The 19,630-nt window shown below is 45.3% G+C and overlaps 1 protein-coding gene across 14 annotated transcripts in view; it reads right to left on the bottom strand.

Moving 5' to 3' along the window:
- Positions 1–3,670: 3,670 nt before the first annotated feature.
- DOCK9 (dedicator of cytokinesis 9) overlaps positions 3,671–19,630 on the bottom strand; it is a 513,264-nt gene continuing 497,304 nt past the window's right edge. For all 14 annotated transcript variants that reach the window (XM_063953262.1, XM_063953265.1, XM_063953272.1 and 11 more), the window contains 4 exons: positions 11,323–11,513; positions 10,244–10,344; positions 6,959–7,097; positions 3,671–5,002 (listed from right to left, as the gene is read on the bottom strand). In XM_063953262.1, coding sequence (XP_063809332.1) covers positions 4,880–5,002; positions 6,959–7,097; positions 10,244–10,344; positions 11,323–11,513 — 554 coding nt within the window. In that variant the 3' untranslated portion in view covers positions 3,671–4,879. The remainder of the gene's footprint in view (positions 5,003–6,958; positions 7,098–10,243; positions 10,345–11,322; positions 11,514–19,630) is intronic.

Genomic DNA, 19,630 nt, shown 5'->3' with positions numbered 1-19,630 from the left:
CTGCACCCACTCCCCGTACACACTATACTACCCCTAACCCTGCACCCGCTCCCCGCACACAATACACTACCCCTAATCCGCTCCCCGCACACACTACACTACCCCTATTCCTGCACCCGCTCCCCGAACACACTATACTACCGCTAACCCTGCACCCGCTCCCCGCACACACTATACTACCGCTAACCCTGCACCCGCTCCTCGCACACACACTACTACCGCTAACCCTGCACCCGCTCCCCGCACACAATACACTACCCCTAATCCGCTCCCCGCACACACTACCCCTATTCCTGCACCCGCTCCCCGAACACACTATACTACCGCTAACCCTGCACCCGCTCACACTATACTACCGCTAACCCTGCACCCGCTCCCCGCACACAATACACTACCCCTAATCCGCTCCCCGCACACACTACACTACCCCTAATCCTGCACCCGCTCCCCGCACACAATATACTACCGCTAACCCTACACCCGCTCCCCGTACATACTACACTAACCCTACACCTGCTCCCCACACACACTATACTACCGCTAACCCTGCACCCGCTCCCCGTACACATTACACTACCCCTAACTCTGCATCCGCTCCCCGTACACACTACACTACCCATAATCCTGCTCCCGCTCCCCGTACACACTACACTACCCCTAATCCTGCACCAGCTCCCCGTACACACTACCCCTAACTCTGCACCCGCTCCCCGTACACACTACACTACCCCTAACCCTGCACCCGCGCCCCGTACACACTACACCACTACCTACCCTGCACCTGCTCCCCACACACACTACCCCTAACCCTGCTGGGGGCGTATTAATGAGCAATGGGGGCATGGTCACCTATGTAATCTGTGAAGGGTGGGTCAGGGTGACAAGGCCGCTAGCAGGATGGTGGCTGTGTCACTAATATACTGAGCACACTCAGTACCTCACTCTTGCTGCCACCGCCCCCCGCCACTTGCTGTTCAGTACACAGAGTCATAGCAAACAGTCCCCTCGTGTGATATGGCCGCCTATAAACAGCAGCACACAGCCGTATCACAGATTGCGTATCTTTTAATTGTATCCTACAGGGCTTCTGGACACACAGTAAGAGAGCCCACATGGCTGCCGCCGCGCACACTGGACCACCTGTGCCCTTTTGCAATGGAGTAGGCTGCGTCCCGTGGCGATAGCACAGCCCAGGGGGCACCTGGCACTCTGCCCCCCTGGTCAGCCCGCCACTGGACTGGTTCTAGGTGGGAGGGCACTGGGATGGGTGCAGTGGGCTGTTTGGGGAGGGAAGGCAGGGCGACACTGGGATGGGGATCAGTAGTGGTGGGGACACTGAGCTGGAGAAAGGGCAGACACTGGATGGGTACACTGACCTGCTGCACCTGCGCATTCACAACATCTTCTTGAGCAGCTCTTCCTGCATCATCTGCCATCCGCGATTACCTCTGGGATCTGTTTCCTGGCAGTGGGTACAACTCACCCCACTGCCCACTCCATCTTTTTGTGACTGTGCCAGGACCCATCTTCATAAATGGGTTGACAGCATGGACATTTTGCTGTGAGAGGGTCCAACAACTTGCCCTCTTGTATACAAACAGGGGCTTCTTTACAGTGTGATGCGATGGGTGGGGGGACACCCCTCTTGTATATACATTGGGGCAACTTGTAGGGGAACCCTGGACTTACAGGGCTTTTCCCCTTTAATCTGCTAGTGCTCTCATGGCAATGCCACGCACCTCCTCCCCCGCACCCTCACTTCCAGACCAAGTGTACCTCGGGACATTCCTCCTCCCGTCCCAGCTACAGAAATAAAAGCAGCATCCTTACCCTTGGACGCCGGGTACCTGAATAGGTCCCGACATCATGGGCTGCAGCCGCGGACAGCATGTGCCGCTAGGCCACGCCCCCTTGTCATAGTCACCGGGAGGGCAGAGGTAAGCGGACTGACAGATGACATCACCGGGAGGCGGAGCTTAAATGCACATTACTAATACCGTGCGGGAGGGATACAGTGTGGGACCGATACAGTGCGGGTGGGATACAGTGTGGGACGGATACAGTGCGGGAGGGATACAGTGTGGGACGGATACAGTGCGGGAGGGATACAGTGCGGGAGGGATACAGTGTAAGACGGATACAATGCGGGTGGGATACAGTGTGGGACGGATACAGTGCGGGAGGGATACAGTACGGGTGGGATACAATGTGGGATGAATACAGTGCGGGTAGGATACAGTGCGGGTCGGATACAGATGCTGTGTGGGACAAAGGGAAGCAAGCTCTCCCCCGACGCACACATATTCACACCTGATGTAAATTGTAGAGCGTTATGCTGTGCGTTGGTGGGCAGAGAGGGGAGGACGTTGGTCTCAGGCAGCGATTGGATAAGATCGCTGCCAGCGGTGAGAGACTGACTGCACAGCACGTCCTGCAGGGCCTACTCATTTTTAAAAACAGGGTCAAAAACTGCCTCTCTCTGAATCTCTGATATCACATGCTTGTCTTCTTTTCTAATCTCTCAGAGTATCTTTCTTTACTTTTCTAAAATAACTTAATCACCTACCTGTCTATCTCAGGTGCATTACTGTTCCTCAGCTGCACTCCTTCCTTACATTCCACCTTTCACTTTCCCTCCCATATTACTTCTCTCTATCTTACCTTTTCCTGCCTCTGCTCAGTATAGTAGTGTGTGACATGGGTGGCTGGCAGCAGTGTCGAGTCCTGGCCCCGCCCCCTGCATGGTGTCATGCAGTGGGCGGAGCTTGCAGTATCAGGAAGTGCTGCACAGCCCACTGAGCCCAGCCACCGAGCACCAGCACAGGCTGCAGCATCAGGGATACTGGTTGCACGGGGTGCTGTTACCATACGCTGCCTGATCGGGGTTGAGCTCCGATCACGGCAGCCGGACCAGTGGAGGGGTAAGTGCAGGCCTCTGTGGGGACAACGCTATGCAGCCAGTGTTTTTTTTTTACTGTTAACACTGGCTGCATTGCAGGAGATCCTGTGGGCCTATTTTCAATGGGGGGCCTGGAGCTGCAGCTCCATCCGCCCCATTGTTAATCCGGCCCTGCTCAGCACACATCTCTCCCCCCGCTCAGCACAGCGCGATGTGCTGAGCGAGGGGACGGGCGGCCGCTCGATTGAGCCTGCATGCAGGCTCAATCTAGCACCGGCGATAGCGATGCGTGGGGCCGCGCATCGCTATCGCTGGGGGGCATACACACGGCAGATCCGTGCTTAAAATTTAAGCAATCTAGTCAGATTGCTTAGATTTTAAACACGGATCTCTCCGTGTGTACCCCCCTTTAGGGTTAAAATGCTTAACAAAATCAATCAAGATTTTGAATGTCGGGATGCCGCTCGCTGTCGGCATTCTGACAGTCAGGATCCTGTGCGTCAGGATATCGATACCAACCGGGATGCATTCAATATCCCGGTGCTCAGCATACCAGCATCGGGATCCCGACCGCCGGGATACAGACACCTATTCCCCCTCTTAAGGTGTACATGCGCCCGGCATCCTGCAGTCGAGATTCTGACCACTGGGATGACGGGCGCTGGTATATAGATACCGACCCATACCTACACTGCCAATGAGATGATACTTCTATGCAAGGTAAATGTGACTGACATATTTATAAACAACTTGCACTGAAAAAAGCAGTAATGACAGAAACAAAAAAATAGCTATTTACTTTAATACATATGTATTACAGAATGTTAATTACAGCAGGACAGTGTTTCCAGTTAAATAAAATTAAAAACTTTTATTCACCCCTCCCAAATATAAAATTACTAAATTAATAATTTGAAAGAACAATATGATCAAAGCATTAAATAACACCACTAGTTACCACAGTAATCATGACCACCAATACATAATCTTTGCTTTGGCAAAAAAGGTTGTTTTTAAACAGTGTATAAACCCAAAATAGCAAAGACGGTATATGTCTTTGTATTGCACTCATTTATGTACAAGAATAAATTGTAAAGACAAAAATATATACCAGGTAAAATGAAGAAGCACATATGTCACAATAAAAGTTTTCAGCGATGAACATTAAAAAAAAAAAAATGCATAGAAATGTAACATGTTTATGTACAGAAAGAATGAGAACAATATATACACTAATTTCTCTTCTGGACGGACCTGCGGAAAACGGTGTGAATTTGTGCAGAGGTGAAGGTTTCCAATTTCATGTGTGGTTTGTATAAATTGCTTTTGGAAGATCACAGACTAAAATAGACAATCCATAATACAAACATGGAAATCTGATCCATCGCAAACATTCGGTACTCATAAAATTAGTGTTCACGTACATGTGGAGAATAACCGTAATTCCAGTTACACAACAAAAAAAAATAAAAATGAACAAACAAAACGGAAATAAAGTTGGTCTTTAAAAGACGGTTTAAAATTGAGCATAAAACAAAAAAGCGCGCTGATTATGTTAAGACTTGCAAACTGTGCTTGGTCACAAAGCTAATATGTAAACTTTAGTGTAATATTTTATATTATACATTATATATTCCTTGACATCTACTTCCCTAGACCTACTGTGCTATTCCTTGTGACACTGCTTTGCTCTGAAGCAGTTCATTTTACTAGCATAAAAATATTTAATAAACTTTTTTCTTTTTAAGATATTGAAAAATACTTGGTATTGCCAAATGGTTGAAGTATAATAAAAAGAAAATAGATGTGACGTAACAGCTCCTACTATCACAACAATCACTTTGGCTGGCTAAACCCCTTCTTGTAAAGTAGCGGTGATGGGAACTTGAAGAGGTCGTACATCGATAGTGGATCATGGTCTCTGGAAAGCATCCTGAGTTAGCCATATGAGAGGCATTGATGTGAAATGAAGGCGGACGTTCATGCAATGGATGAAGAGTTAGTCATTCCCTGTACAGTTGTGCTTGTAGGAGTTCCACTTATGGCATTAAAGATGTGGAGTGAATTCGGCATAACACTGATCTTCTCTTCTCCGCACCAAATCTTCAGGACAGTGAAAGAAACAAATGGAAAAAGTTTTACAGGGATTCTAAAAACAAGAACAGTTCTGAAGGAAAACAGCACCAGTGTCACACAATTACACTTTAAGCACAATACAGAATTTGTACTGCTTCACGTATGTGGTTGTGACACTATGTGAGGGGATTTCTAGCAGGCAGATGGGGACACTGAGCTCTTAACATTTAAAATAAGTAGTTTAGCATAAGTAAGAACAATTAGTATAGTTTATTCCCCAATATGTGTCTACATTGCACAGACTTTTCCAGTAAAGAGTGCAGGGAGATTGGTCTGGGCGATGTGACCACTTTGTGTTCTCAACTGCAATATATGTATAACAGCCAAATAGACTAGTAATGGCTGCACTGTAATGTATGAAATATTTCCAGAAATATTTAATTACAGGATTATAGCTATGCATCTCATGTGTTTTTGAGCTTTTCAAAGGCTGTATATAGTATGTTAGTTTCTCTTTATTATGGACATGTAATGGGATCAGTATGAGATACCTACATTCAAAATCTCAACAACAACTAACCGACTGTCAAAATCCTGACAAGGCCAAAATACTGACAAGGTCAGAATACAAACATATAAAATACCGACAAGGTCAAAATAGAGACATTTAAAATGTAGACAGGTCAGAAAGTCAACCTGAGTTTTTAATTGTTTTTTGTGTGTGTGTCGACATAGGCTGACATGGACACCGTATAAGTGTACCACGTGCGCTCGCCATTCTTCGGGCGCGGTGCCTCGCTGCGCTCGGCACACTATTATAATCCCCCTCCAGGTCCACTGGGATGGTAAAGTAAGAACAAGTCGGTTTCAATAAAAAAAACTCATGAAAAACTCATGTTGATTTTCTGACCTATCGACAATTTAAATTTCGGTATTTTGACCTTGTCGTGTTTTTAAAATGTTGGTAGTTTGACCGTCGGTCAATGGTTGTCTGGATTTTGACCGTCGGGATTTTGATTGTAGGTAAGTTGACGGCATCCCTTATTCAGAACAATGAATGGGGTCATGCTCCACACATCTAGGCTGAGGTGTGTTTGTCGAGTGCACTTATACTCAAAATACATTGGTGAGAATAAGCCCTGAGATGTACAGCAGCTTTTACATTAAAACAAGGACCAGGAAACATGCAGAGTATAAGGCAAAACAGAGCAAGCTTGTATTACCATCCCATCTTTTCATGTGCGCACAAAGAAAAACAAAAACCTGTTATTCAACTGAGAATGTGACATTTTGTGGACATTACAGTAAATACATTTTGATACACAATGACTCTTAATATTTAAACCAGAAACAGACTTTTGCACACTCTCTCTCTTATGTGGGCTGAGGCACATAGATTTCCTGACTCCTACCCCCCAGACAACACAAAAGTGTGAGCTACGGCTTCCAAAGCAACAGTAGGAAAAACACAACAATGTTAGATATTCAAGTAGCTATAACTTTGCATTATTTTGAAAACTAGGTTAATGCTTATAGGGCCTCACACCCCATTGGTGTCCTTTTAATTACCAGTGTGTACTGGTGGAATCGTGCATGAGATGAATGGGGTAACCCCACCTGCTGAGCACATGCTGTTTTAGAGACATAGAAAATGCAACAGAAGGATTGGGTAGATTCAAAACATTGCATTATTGGCAATGCGTTTACGGGTATCAAAGATTCTGTGCCTAGAGGCTCCAATATATGTATGGCAGTAGGGTATTAATCTGTCCATAAGACATAGGTTTTAGGTAATTGCTAAATAACCGCCATTAATGAGAACAACATTTAAGAAAACTTGTGCAAACAAAAACTGCGGTGTTCTATTTCTCATGTAATTTAGAAAATGAAAGCAAATATTTGAGTGCTCGCTAAAGGTAATAAACTTCCACTGCACATTCATAAATGACTCCCAATAACCTGAAGAATTCCGTCAGTACATACCTGCTCATGCATTATTTCAGAAAGCTCTTTCACCATCTCCCTGTAGTTGGCTTTCAGTTCTTCTTGATACTCAAACTGATTTTCTTTTATAAGTCGTTCATTCACACATAAGGCCTGGCCACATGCTTCAACAAATTGCCTAGAAACAATTATATACTCAATTAACATGAATTAAAAACGCAGTAACATCCCTATATAAGTTACTGTGCACAATTTGCTAACACTAAGGCAAATAGGGATATAACCTAAAGGTTCTGTGTATGGAAGTAGATATCTAACACTGACAATTGTAGTTTGGGGATTTTATTCTAAGCGGAGTTCCTGCATGTCATTCATTACAATATTTCTACATCCACTTTTTACATCTAAATGAAAAATGTGCTGTAATGACACACAATAACAGATACAACAGAAAATGCTGAAACGATCACCTAGATACTGTAGTAGAGTTTATAATCAGGATGAAATGACTGCACCGCACCATTTCACCTACTCTCCAACAGACATTTGCAAGACTTCCCAAATGTTTAGTGAGATAAGCCACATATGTGGTGACAATGATAGTATCATGCAGTTATAGTACTGCACAGTTGTCAGCTGTACACTCATGCTGCCAAACTCCAGTTCCACCACATCCCAAAAGTGCTCTGTCGGATTGAGATGTGGAGACTGTGGAGGCCAGTGGAGTACACAGAACTCATTGACTTGAGATGATGTATGCAACATGGTGGATAATCCTGCTGGAAGTAGCCATTAGGAGATGGGTAGACTGCAGTCATAGAGGGAGACATATGGTCAGCAACAATACTCAGGGGAAAATGTGGCAGTTAAATGATACTCAACTGGTATGAAAAGGCCTAATGTGTGCCAAGAAAACATTCTCCACACCATTACACCATCGCCCTGAAGAACTGGCACAAGGCATATCCACTGATTACTCTCTAACTCCAAGGTTCGACTTGCTGTGTGTTCAGAGATGCTGCTGTAACCCCATGGCTATGTGATGTATTGACACCCTTCCCACCTGCTTGCACCACTCCTTTCTGCTCTCTCTCTCATTAACAAGGCAGTTGTGCCAACTACATCTCACTGGACTTTCTTTGTTTTGCACACAATTCTCTTTTAACTCTGGAGCAGGGGTTCCCAACCTTGGTGCTCAATGCACACTAACAGTCCAGGTTTTAGGGTTAGCCATGCTTTAGTGCGTGACCTGATGAGTACATCAGTTATTTTGATTAAAGCATCTGTGGACAAAGGTTGGGAACGACTGCTCTAGAGAATGTTGGGCACCAAACCGTTTGGCACCAACTGTCAATCTATGACAAAAGTATCTAAGAACACGTCTTTTGAGGGGTTTTCTGAACAAATGTTTAACTCTGGACATTTCTGCATGCTTCTGTGCACTGAGTTGCTGTTAAATGATTGGCTGGTTAGATATTTTCATTAATGAGCAAATTAACAAGTGTGTGCACGGTGATTACCATTTTGCAAACATTATGTGCCTAGAGAAATCTAATCAGATACATAACAAATATGACTAACCATTTCCTTCCGGAAAACTTGATCACAGATAATGGTAACGTGACTATAAAACAACCCTAAACGCTTGATATAACTTTTATTCTGGAAAGTGAGGAGCACTACACTTTTAAGCCATGGCTTCCTCACACACTGAAACATGGGGCAGTCTCAGTTGATCTGAGCATGATCTAGGTGCTGTCGGTCTCATCTGTTTTCATGATGCCGCTCCAGGAAAGCTGGACATGGTAGTGTAATGACATCAATATATACTGTGTTGTCAGAGACTCACAGATTCTTGGGTGTTGGGTCTTTTGGGACACCCCTCCTGAACAGATAAAGCATCTGCCATTTATAAATAGCCTCTCTCACTGTAGAGTTACGGTCCTCGCATAGAGGCAGATGTATTAACCTGGAGAAGGCATAAGGAAGTGATAAACCAGTGATAAGCGCAAGGTGATAAACGCACCAGCCAATTAGCTCCAATATGTAAATTAACAGTTAGGAGCTGATTGGCTGGTGTGTTTATCACCTTGCACTTAAAACTGGTTTACCACTTCCTTAATACATCTGCCCCAATGTTTGGAAACAGTCGTATACCCCTTTCCAGACTAATGAACAGAAACAATTGGTTCTCCTATTCATTTCACGCATATCTGAATATTCACATGACTGAACAGCTAACAGATCTGCATTTATGCAGAGGTGCTTGAAATGACTGATGACTAAATCATGAAGTGCAAGCGAATAGCAGCACCTAGCCCTAAGTACCTCCTCATGTTGACATTATTTTTGTTGAATAATGACAAAGCAAAACCGGTTATATATTATGAGTCATGTGCGATTGCATTAACTTTAGAACTAGATGATCATTCATTATTCCCTGACATGTTAAATCAGTGCTTTATTAAGGTGCTAACTATGGGTCAGCAGACTTGATTGTAGCTGGAATCATTTCTCATCCCAAAGGAACCCACCCGCACATAAAACAGCTATTATCCTTTGAACCAACTGGTCACAGTCACAATCCATTACTAAAGGTGTGTGTGTATCTACAGCCCATAAATCAGGATGGCACTCATGGAGTTTGATTTATACAGATTTATCAGGATCTTAATAAAGGAGGAACTCTCCGAAACGTTGATTGCATCAAAAGGACCAGTGTCTTTTTATGTATAGATCAGACTCCATGGGCGGTATTCAAATGATATATCACGCACAATCTGCTTTTTAAAGTGATCCTTGTTATTGCACATATCGCGCCCATACTAATCAGGTTTAGCTGCATAAAGGGGGTAGCGATCTGAAATGATTATTCCACATCCGCCAACAGAAACAGAATGGGTGTGGAAGGGGGTGAAAAGAATTGAATACCGCCCCATGAGTGCCATCCTGATTTATAGGCTGTATTATTATTGATAGTGGAGGAGCACCTGAGCAAGCTGTTTGTATTTTTAATACATAAGTGCCGGGCGCACAAGTTATCTATCTACACACACACACACACACACACACACACACACATATATATATAGAGAGAGAGAGAGAGCGCGCGCAGACACAAGGGCCAATCAGATGCAATCTTAATAGATAGTTGTTAGCCAAACGAAGATTGTCTTGTGTCATTTTACTTGTACAGCGTCAATACAATAAATTAAGCTGCATAAAGAATCCTAATGATTCAGTGTGATTTAACAACAATAATGTTAATTACAAGTTAATCCGACCTTCCTTTCGAGGGCATTTTAATACAGATAATAGTGTTACCTGTAAAACTCTTTCAGTTGTTTTATTTTGTTGTCTGCATATTTTTTAGTGCTTGTATCATCTAAGAAAACTCTTGCATAAGCTAAGGGTCCTGCATTGACCTGGAGGAGAAAACAATATATAAGAAGTACATACTGTAGAGGAAACACAACACTAAATATACTCTGCAGATAAAGCATAAGCAGTTAAAAATAATTATCTCTAAAACCATTTCTAGCTTTGGAAATATTTACTATGAAAGATGAAATATAAAATTAGTTCAATTAATCATAAAATATTTACTATAAAAAATAAAACCCAAAACTAATATATAGTAATTAAACATGAAATAATATTAAGATTATTTGTGCTTCCTGTTTGCTACAGGTGTGCCCATCTTGCAAGGCAACCCCAATACACAAACATTTAAATTACTCAAGTTCTGTACTCCAATACACGATTCAACATAGAGTTCAAATAACTACACTTTCTTGTTGGTCATTGTCTACATGACAATTGGCTGTATGATCGATGTCTACATAAAAGCGGCTGTTTGATCTCCTCGTTATAAGCATACTTTGCATAATAAAAGATAAACAATGACCATTATCCAGAAAACTGTTAAGCTGACCACATAGATGTGGTACACAAGGTGAGATATTTTCTTTTGATTTTGACTATATAGTCAAAATCGTAAGAAAAATTAGTGCAAATCGCAAGGTGTTATGCCGCTTGCGATCCCGATTCGATCACGATGCGCACTCCCGCGAGGTCGGCATCGCAAGAAAAGATAGACTGTGCAGGCAAGTCAATCCTTGCTAGATCGGTGTACTATCTAGTTCATCTCGCATGTCAATTACATCTCACATAAGCCAAAATCGTACCTAAGCCAAAATCGTAAGCACACAAAGTCCATATCTCAAGAAAAGTTAGTCAAAATCGGTGGTGCTGGGCTCCGGGGAGTTCAGGGGAAATCGCAAAGTGAAAATCGGGCATAGCAAGGATCTCACCGTGTGTACACACCTTTACATACATATTTTAATGATGGGACTGGCCTGAAAATCACTAATTTACTTAAGATAAAATGTGGTGAAACTCACCTGTACACTGACACTGCCCTGCAGCGTTAGCTGTAATTTGATCATGTCCACTTCCGTAGAGGAGCAAAGCTGCCGTAGCTCAGATACCTTCCTACTCATTTCATCAATGGCAACTTCTATGGGATTCAGATCTGTGTGGTGCTGATACATCACAGGAATCCGCTTCTTCACATACGGGAAGCAGTGTATAGCTGCATGGAGAGAAGTACAACGCTACATGAGACTACATATTAAACATTACCATAATTTATATATATGAGCAGCACAGACTGTGTGGGGACCCCGGACAGTGTAATGGTTAGCATTACTGCCTCACAGCACTGAGGTCATGGGTTCATTTCCTACCATGGTCAAAACTGGGTGGAGTTTGTATATTCTCCCCATGCTTGTGTTGGTTTACGGGTACTCTGATTTCCTCCCACAATCCAAAAATATACTGGTAGGTTAATTGGCTCCCAACAAAAGTAACCCTAGTGTGAATGTGTGTACGTGTACATGTGGTAGGGAATATAGATTGTAAGCCCCACTGGGTTAGGGACTGATGTGAATGTCTGTAGTGCGTAACGGGAAAAATGACAGATGATCACAAACAATTCAATATTTATTTATTTTTTTTAAATTCAATAGTTTTTATTTGAATTTTAGATTTTGCATTAACAACTTACACAACAACTAAAATTAACAATACAAAAATACACAAAAAACATACAAACAGCTGTACACATATAAGACCCATAGTACAACAAACGGATGAAAGGTCACATAAAACTATACATTTGCAGAGCACCGGTGTCCGGGAGTAAAACAACCCAAACAGACCACTTCCAATATAAGCACAAGCATAGCAGAGTAAGCACAATATATCGAAATACAACATAGCAAGGCCGGCCGCGGGCTATCCACCTCCAAAACATCCCAAAAGAGAATAAGGAAATGAATACAAATCTGAGCTTTATTTATCCTTAAAATATCTAGAGCCCATCCACCTGCCCCATATTTTAAACAATTTTCTTTCCACTTTCCTAGCCAGGAACACAAATTTTTTGTGTGAAATAGTTTCGTTGACCAGAGATATCCAAGCCTTAGGTACCGGGGCCTCTCCAGCCAACCACAGCCAGGCTATGCAGACCCTAGCCAGGGCACATAAATTAATGACATATCGCCTGCTGGGCGGATCTAACGCCTCCTCGTCTATAACCAGCAATACACACAGTACAGGCGTAAATATGGGAGAGGGAATACCTGTATCAATTATGATACGTATAACTGCCTTCCAGAACAAAGATATGCTAGGGCACAACCAAAGCAGATGCCAAAAGTCGGCACCCAGGCTTCCACACTTAGAGCACCGTGAGCTATGAGACCCCCCAATGTGCGCTAACCTCACCGGGGTCATATACACCCTATGCAGTATGTATAATTGTATCTGCTGGTATCTAACGGAGGAAGTGGAGATCCGATGGGATCCCAAAGCAGTCTTCCATGCATCATCGGATAACAGACCCACAGCCGACTCCCACCTACCCCGAAGAGAAGCTAGAGGGTCGGTATGCTGCATCTGGAGAATGCGACCATATATCTTAGAAACCAGGTGTCCTGATTCCAACGTCTGCAGCATTAATTTGACCGGGGAATCAACGAGGATTGGAGGGCCATTCGGAAATTGGGCAGCCAAAGCGTGTCTCAGTTGTAGGAACCGAAAGAAAAACCCTGAGGGGACATTGTGCGCTTGTTGAAGTTGCTGAAATGAGTTAAGGGTCCCACCACTATATAAATGGCCCAAAGAGTACACTCCCCAGTTTCCCCAGACCTCCCGGACTTGAAGTTGACACAGTTCCGGCAACCCATAAACATTATCCAGTGGGGTATCAGGATCAATACCGTGCCCATGCATCACAGAGTGCACCAATTTCCATATCAAAATGGATTGTTTAATTAGTGGCAGTGTGGACATTTTGACGCTGCCGCAGAGGAGTAGCTGTAGTGGGGAGCCACCAGGATAGTCATGGTGCATCATCAGTGAATGCAAAGCCAGGGCATCGAGATCGTTAACCCACTCCCAAACATGTGTCAGTTGCGCCGCATAGTAATAAAAACGGAAGTTGGGAAGAGCCAAACCCCCCAGTTCCCGTGACCTGGTCAGGGTATCCAGTCTCAGACGTGCCCGCTTACTAGCCCACACCAGGGAGGAAAGCAACCCATTTATTTGTTTAAAAATCTTCTGAGGAATATAAACAGGAGAGTGCTGTAAAATATATAGAAGTTTGGGCTGGAAAACCATTTTTACCATGTTAACTCTCCCTGTGACCGTTAAAGGTAGCTTCCCCCAGGCCTTCACCCTACTACGAAGGTACGTTATTTGTGGAGTGATATTCAGGGAGGAAAATTTTTGAGGATCATTAGACACCCAAATGCCCAGATATTTGAAAGAGTCCACCCACCGCAACGGGAGAGCTATTAATGGGGAGGCAGGAACTTCGCCCCGGAGTGGGATAATAAAGGATTTCTCCCAATTAATCAGGAGCCCAGAGTATCGCCCGAACTCGTTAATAATTTCCAAGATCCTAGGCATAGACTCAGCATAGCGATCCACAGAACGTCATCGGCATATAAGGCCACCCTATCCTCTCGGGCACCCACCTTAAAGCCAGAGATCCCCACGTCTGCCCTCAGGAGTCATACAAGGGGTTCAATGGCCATAGCAAACAGAGTAGGGGACAATGGGCATCCCTGTCGCGTACCCCTAGATAGGGGAAAGGAGTGAGATACGAAACCATTTACCGCCACCCTAGCCGAAAGAGAAGAATACATCAATCGAACATATTTAATAAAGTTTGGGCCTATACCGAATCTACGCATAACTTCCCACAAATAATCCCACTCCACAAAATCAAAAGCCTTAGCAGCATCCAATGAAACAACTAAACATAAACAGCTAGAAGGAGAACAGGAACATAAAATAATCTACATTTCAAAAACACATATCTCCCCCAGGGATCCGCTTGCATAGACTCCAGCACAAAGGGGACGGTCCTTCTAATAAGAACCGAAACTCCACGAGAGGCAGAAGTGTGCATGGAATGGTACGCCCATCCCACCCAGGGTCTCTTCAAAGAAAGAATCTTACCACACACCAAGTGAGTTTCCATAAGACAGACAATATCAGCGGCATAATGTCTAATCTGTCGGAGTACCAGGGACCTCTTAACTTTATCATTGAGCCCTCTCACATTCCACGACAGCACTTTAAGCCCAGCCATAGGACGTCAGAAGCATAATAAGCACAACACCCCGCAGCCAGCCAAGTCCGCCATGCATAAATGCAGTTACCGGACACCAGTGCCTAAATAGTACAGCAGCAAACCACATACAATCAAAACAAACTTCCACACAAAAAACAATTACAGCCCAGAACCTCCCGTCGCCCCCCACCCTGTATACCACCCCCAACATGCAGCATACTTGGATCCCAAAACCTAAAAAAAAATAAAAAAAAAATAAGATTTTACTCACCGGTAAATCTATTTCTCGTAGTCCGTAGTGGATGCTGGGAACTCCGAAAGGACCATGGGGAATAGCGGCTCCGCAGGAGACTGGGCACAACTAAAAGAAAGCTTTTAGACTACCTGGTGTGCACTGGCTCCTCCCACTATGACCCTCCTCCAAGCCTCAGTTAGGATACTGTGCCCGGAAGAGCTGACACAATAAGGAAGGATTTTGAATCCCGGGTAAGACTCATACCAGCCACACCAATCACACCGTATAACTCGTAATACCATATCCAGTTAACAGTATGAAACATAACTGAGCCTCTCAACAGATGGCTCATAACAATAACCCTTTAGTTAACAATAACTATATACAAGTATTGCAGACAATCCGCACTTGGGATGGGCGCCCAGCATCCACTACGGACTACGAGAAATAGATTTACCGGTGAGTAAAATCTTATTTTCTCTAACGTCCTAGTGGATGCTGGGAACTCCGAAAGGACCATGGGGATTATACCAAAGCTCCCAAACGGGCGGGAGAGTGCGGATGACTCTGCAGCACCGAATGAGAGAACTCAAGGTCCTCCTCAGCCAGGGTATCAAATTTGTAGAATTTAGGAAACGTGTTTGCCCCTGACCAAGTTGCAGCTCGGCAAAGTTGTAAAGCCGAGACCCCTCGGGCAGCCGCCCAAGATGAGCCCACTTTCCTCGTGGAATGGGCTTTTACTGATTTAGGATGCGGCAATCTAGCCGCAGAATGCTCCAGCTGAATTGTGCTACAAATTCAGCGAGCAATAGTCTGCTTAGAAGCAGGAGCACCTATTTTGTTGGGTGCCCACAGGATAAAAAGCGAGTCAGTTTTCCTGACTCCAGTCGTCCTGGAAATATAATTTTTTAAGGCCCTGACTACGTCCAGTAACTTGGAATCTTCCAAGTCCCTAGTAGCCGCAGGCACTACAATAGGTTGGTTCAAGTGAAAAGCTGATACCACCTTAGGGAGAAACTGGGGACGAGTCCTCAATTCTGCCCTATCCATATGGAAAATCAGATAAGGGCTTTTACCTGACAAAGCCGCCCATTCTGACACACGCCTGGCCGAAGCCAAGGCCAATAACATGACCACTTTCCACGTGAGATATTTCAAATCCACAGTTTTAAGTGGCTCAAACCAAAGTGATTTTAGGAAACTCAACACCACGTTGAGATCCCAAGGTGCCACAGGAGGCACAAAAGGGGGCTGAATATGTAGCACTCCCTTTACAAATGTCTGAACTCCAGGCAGTGAAGCCAGTTCTTTCTGGAAGAAAATCGACAGAGCCGAAATCTGGACCTTAATGGAACCCAAGTTTAGGCCCATAGTCACTCCTGACTGTAGGAAGTGCAGAAAACGACCCAGCTGAAATTCCTCTGTTGGGGCCTTCCTGGCCTCACACCACGCAACATATTTTCGCCAAATACGGTGATAATGGTTTGCGGTTACTTCTTTCCTGGCTTTTATCAGCGTAGGAATGACATCCTCCGGAATGCCCTTTTCCTTTAGGATCCGGAATTCAACCACCATGCCATCAAACGCAGCCGCGGTAAGTCTTGGAACAGACCGGGCCCCTGCTGTAGCAGATCCTGTCTGAGCGGTAGAGGCCATGGGTCCTCTGATATAATTTCTTAAAGTTCTGGGTACCAAGCTCTTCTTGGCCCATCCGGAACCACGAGTATCGTTCTTACTCCTCGTTTTCTTATTATTCTCAGTACCTTTGGTATGAGAGGCAGAGGAGGGAATACGTAAAACGACTGGTACACCCACGGTGTCACTAGAGCGTCCACAGCTATTGCCTGAGGGTCCCTTGACCTGGCGCAATATCTAGTTTTTTGTTTAGGCGGGACGCCATCATGTCCACCTGTGGCCTTTCCCAACGGTTTACCAACAGTTGGCAGACTTCTGGATGAAGTCCCCACTCTCCCGGGTGTAGGTCGTGTCTGCTGAGGAAGTCTGCTTCCCAGTTGTCCACTCCCGGAATGAACACTGCTGACAGTGCTAAGACGTGATTTTCCGCCCATCGGAGAATCCTTGTGGCTTCTGCCATCGCCATCCTGCTTCTTGTGCCCTCCTGTCGGTTTACATGGGCGACTGCCGTGATGTTGTCTGATTGGATCAGTACCGGCTGGTTTTGAAGCAGAGGCCTTGCCAGACTTAGGGCATTGTAAATGGCCCTCAGTTCCAGAATATTTATGTGTAGGGACGTCTCCTGACTTGACCAAAGTCCTTGGAAATTTCTTCCCTGTGTGACTGCCCCCCAGCCTCGAAGGCTGGCATCCGTGGTTACCAGGACCCAGTCCTGTATGCCGAATCTGCTGCCCTCTTGAAGATGTGCACTCTGCAGCCACCACAGTAGAGATACCCTGGTCCTTGGAGACAGGGTTATCAGCCGATGCATCTGAAGATGCGATCCCGACCACTTGTCCAAGAGGTCCCACTGAAAGGTTCTTGCATGGAACCTGCCGAATGGAATTTTGCTTCATAAGAAGCTAACATTTTTCCCAGGACTCGTGTGCAGTGATGCACCGATACCTGTTTTGGTTTCAGGAGGTCTCTGACTAGAGATGACAGCTCCTTGGCTTTCTCCTGCGGGAGAAACACTTTTTTCTGTTCTGTGTCCAGAACCATCCCCAGGAACAGTAGGCGTGTGGTAGGAACCAGCTGTGACTTTGGAATGTATAGAATCCATCCGTGCTGTTGTAGCACTTCCCGAGATAGTGCTACTCCGACCAACAACTGCTCCTTGGACCTCGCCTTTATAAGGAGATCGTCCAAGTACGGGATAATTAAAACTCCCTTTTTTCGAAGGAGTATCATCATTTCTGCCATTACCTTGGTAAAGACCCTCGGTGCCGTGGACAGTCCAAACGGCAGTGTTTGGAATTGGTAATGGCAATCCTGTACCACAAATCTGAGGTACTCCTGGTGAGGATGGTAAATGGGGACATGTAGGTAAGCATCCTTGATGTCCAGGGATACCATGTAATCCCCCTCCTCCAGGCTTGCAATAACCGCCCTGAGCGATTCCATCTTGAACTTGAATTTTTTTATGTATGTGTTCAAGGATTTCAAATTTAAAATGGGTCTCACCGAACCGTCCGTTTCGGTACCACAAACAGTGTGGAATAGTAACCCCGTCCTTGTTGAAGTAGGGGCACCTTGACTATCACCTGCTGGGAATACAGCTTGTGAATTGCCTCTAGCACAGCCTCCCTGCCTGAGGGAGTTGTCGGCAAGGCAGATTTGAGGAAACGGCGGGGGGGGGGAGACGCCTCGAATTCCAGCTTGTACCCCTGAGATACTACTTGAAGGATCCAAGGATCCACCTGTGAGCGAGCCCACTGATCGCTGACATTTTTGAGGCGGCCCCCCACCGTACCTGGCTACGCCTGTGGAGCCCCCGCGTCATGCGGTGGACTCAGAGGAAGCGGGGGAAGAATTTTGATTCTGGGAACTGGCTGACTGGTGCAGCTTTTTCCCTCTTCCCTCGTCTCTGTGCAGAAAGAAAGCGCCTTTTACCCGCTTGCTTTTCTGAAGCTGAAAGGACTGTACCTGATAATACAGTGCTTTCTTAGGCTGTGAGGAAACCTGAGGTAAAAATTTTTTCTTCCCAGCTGTTGCTGTGGATACGAGGTCCCAGAGACCATCCCCAAACAATTCCTCACCCTTATAAGGCTCTATGTGCCTTTTAAAGTCAGCATCACCTGTCCAGTGTCGGGTCTCTAATACCCTCCTGACAGAATGGACATTGCATTAATTCTGGATGCCAGCCGGCAAAATATCCCTCTGTGCATCCCTCATATATAAGACGACGTCTTATGTTCGCAAAATAGTATCCCTGTTTGACAGGGTTACAGACCACGCTGCAGCAGCACTATCTGCAGGTCTCAGTCTAGTACCTGAGTGTGTAAATACAGACTTCAGGATAGCCTCCTGCTTTTTATCAGCAGGTACCTTCAAAGTGGCCGTATCCTAAGACGGCAGTGCCACCTTTTTTGACAAACGTGTGAGCGCCTTATCCACCCTAGGGGATATCTCCCAGCGTAACTTATCCTCTGGCGGGAAAGGGTACGCCATCAGTAATTTTTTAGAAATTACCAGTTTCTTATCGGGGGAACCCACGCTTTTTCACACTTCATTCACTCATTTGATGGGGGAACAAAACACTGCCTGCCTTTTCTCCCCAAACATAAAACCCTTTTTTAGTGGTACTTGGGTTAATGTCAGAAATGTGTAACACATTTTTTATTGCCGGGATCATGTAACGGATGTTCCTAGTGGATTGTGTATATGTCTCAACCTCGTCGACACTGGAGTCAGACTCCGTGTCGACATCTGTGTCTGCCATCTGAGGGAGCGGGCGTTTTTGAGCCCCTGATGGCCTTTGAGACGCCTGGGTAGGCGCGGGCTGAGAAGCCGGCTGTCCCATAGCGGTTACGTCATCCAGCCTTTTATGTAAGGAGTTGACACTGTCGGTTTATACCTTCCACCTATCCATCCACTCTGGTGTCGGCCCCACAGGGGGCGACATCACATTTATCGGCATCTGCTCTGCCATCACATAAGCCTCCTCATCAAACGTGTCGACACAGCCGTACCGACACACACACACAGGGAATGCTCTGACTGAGGACAGGACCCCACACAGCCCTTTGGGGAGACAGAGAGAGAGTATGCCAGCACACACCAGAGCGCTATATAATTTAGGGATTAACACTATATTGAGTGAATTTTTCCCAATAGCTGCTTGTATATACAATATTGCGCCTAAATTTAGTGCCCC

This window comes from Pseudophryne corroboree, chromosome 2, assembly GCF_028390025.1.
Source record: "Pseudophryne corroboree isolate aPseCor3 chromosome 2, aPseCor3.hap2, whole genome shotgun sequence".
NCBI classification, from domain to species: Eukaryota; Metazoa; Chordata; class Amphibia; order Anura; family Myobatrachidae; genus Pseudophryne; species Pseudophryne corroboree.
This window is presented reverse-complemented; position numbering and strand designations above follow the sequence as displayed.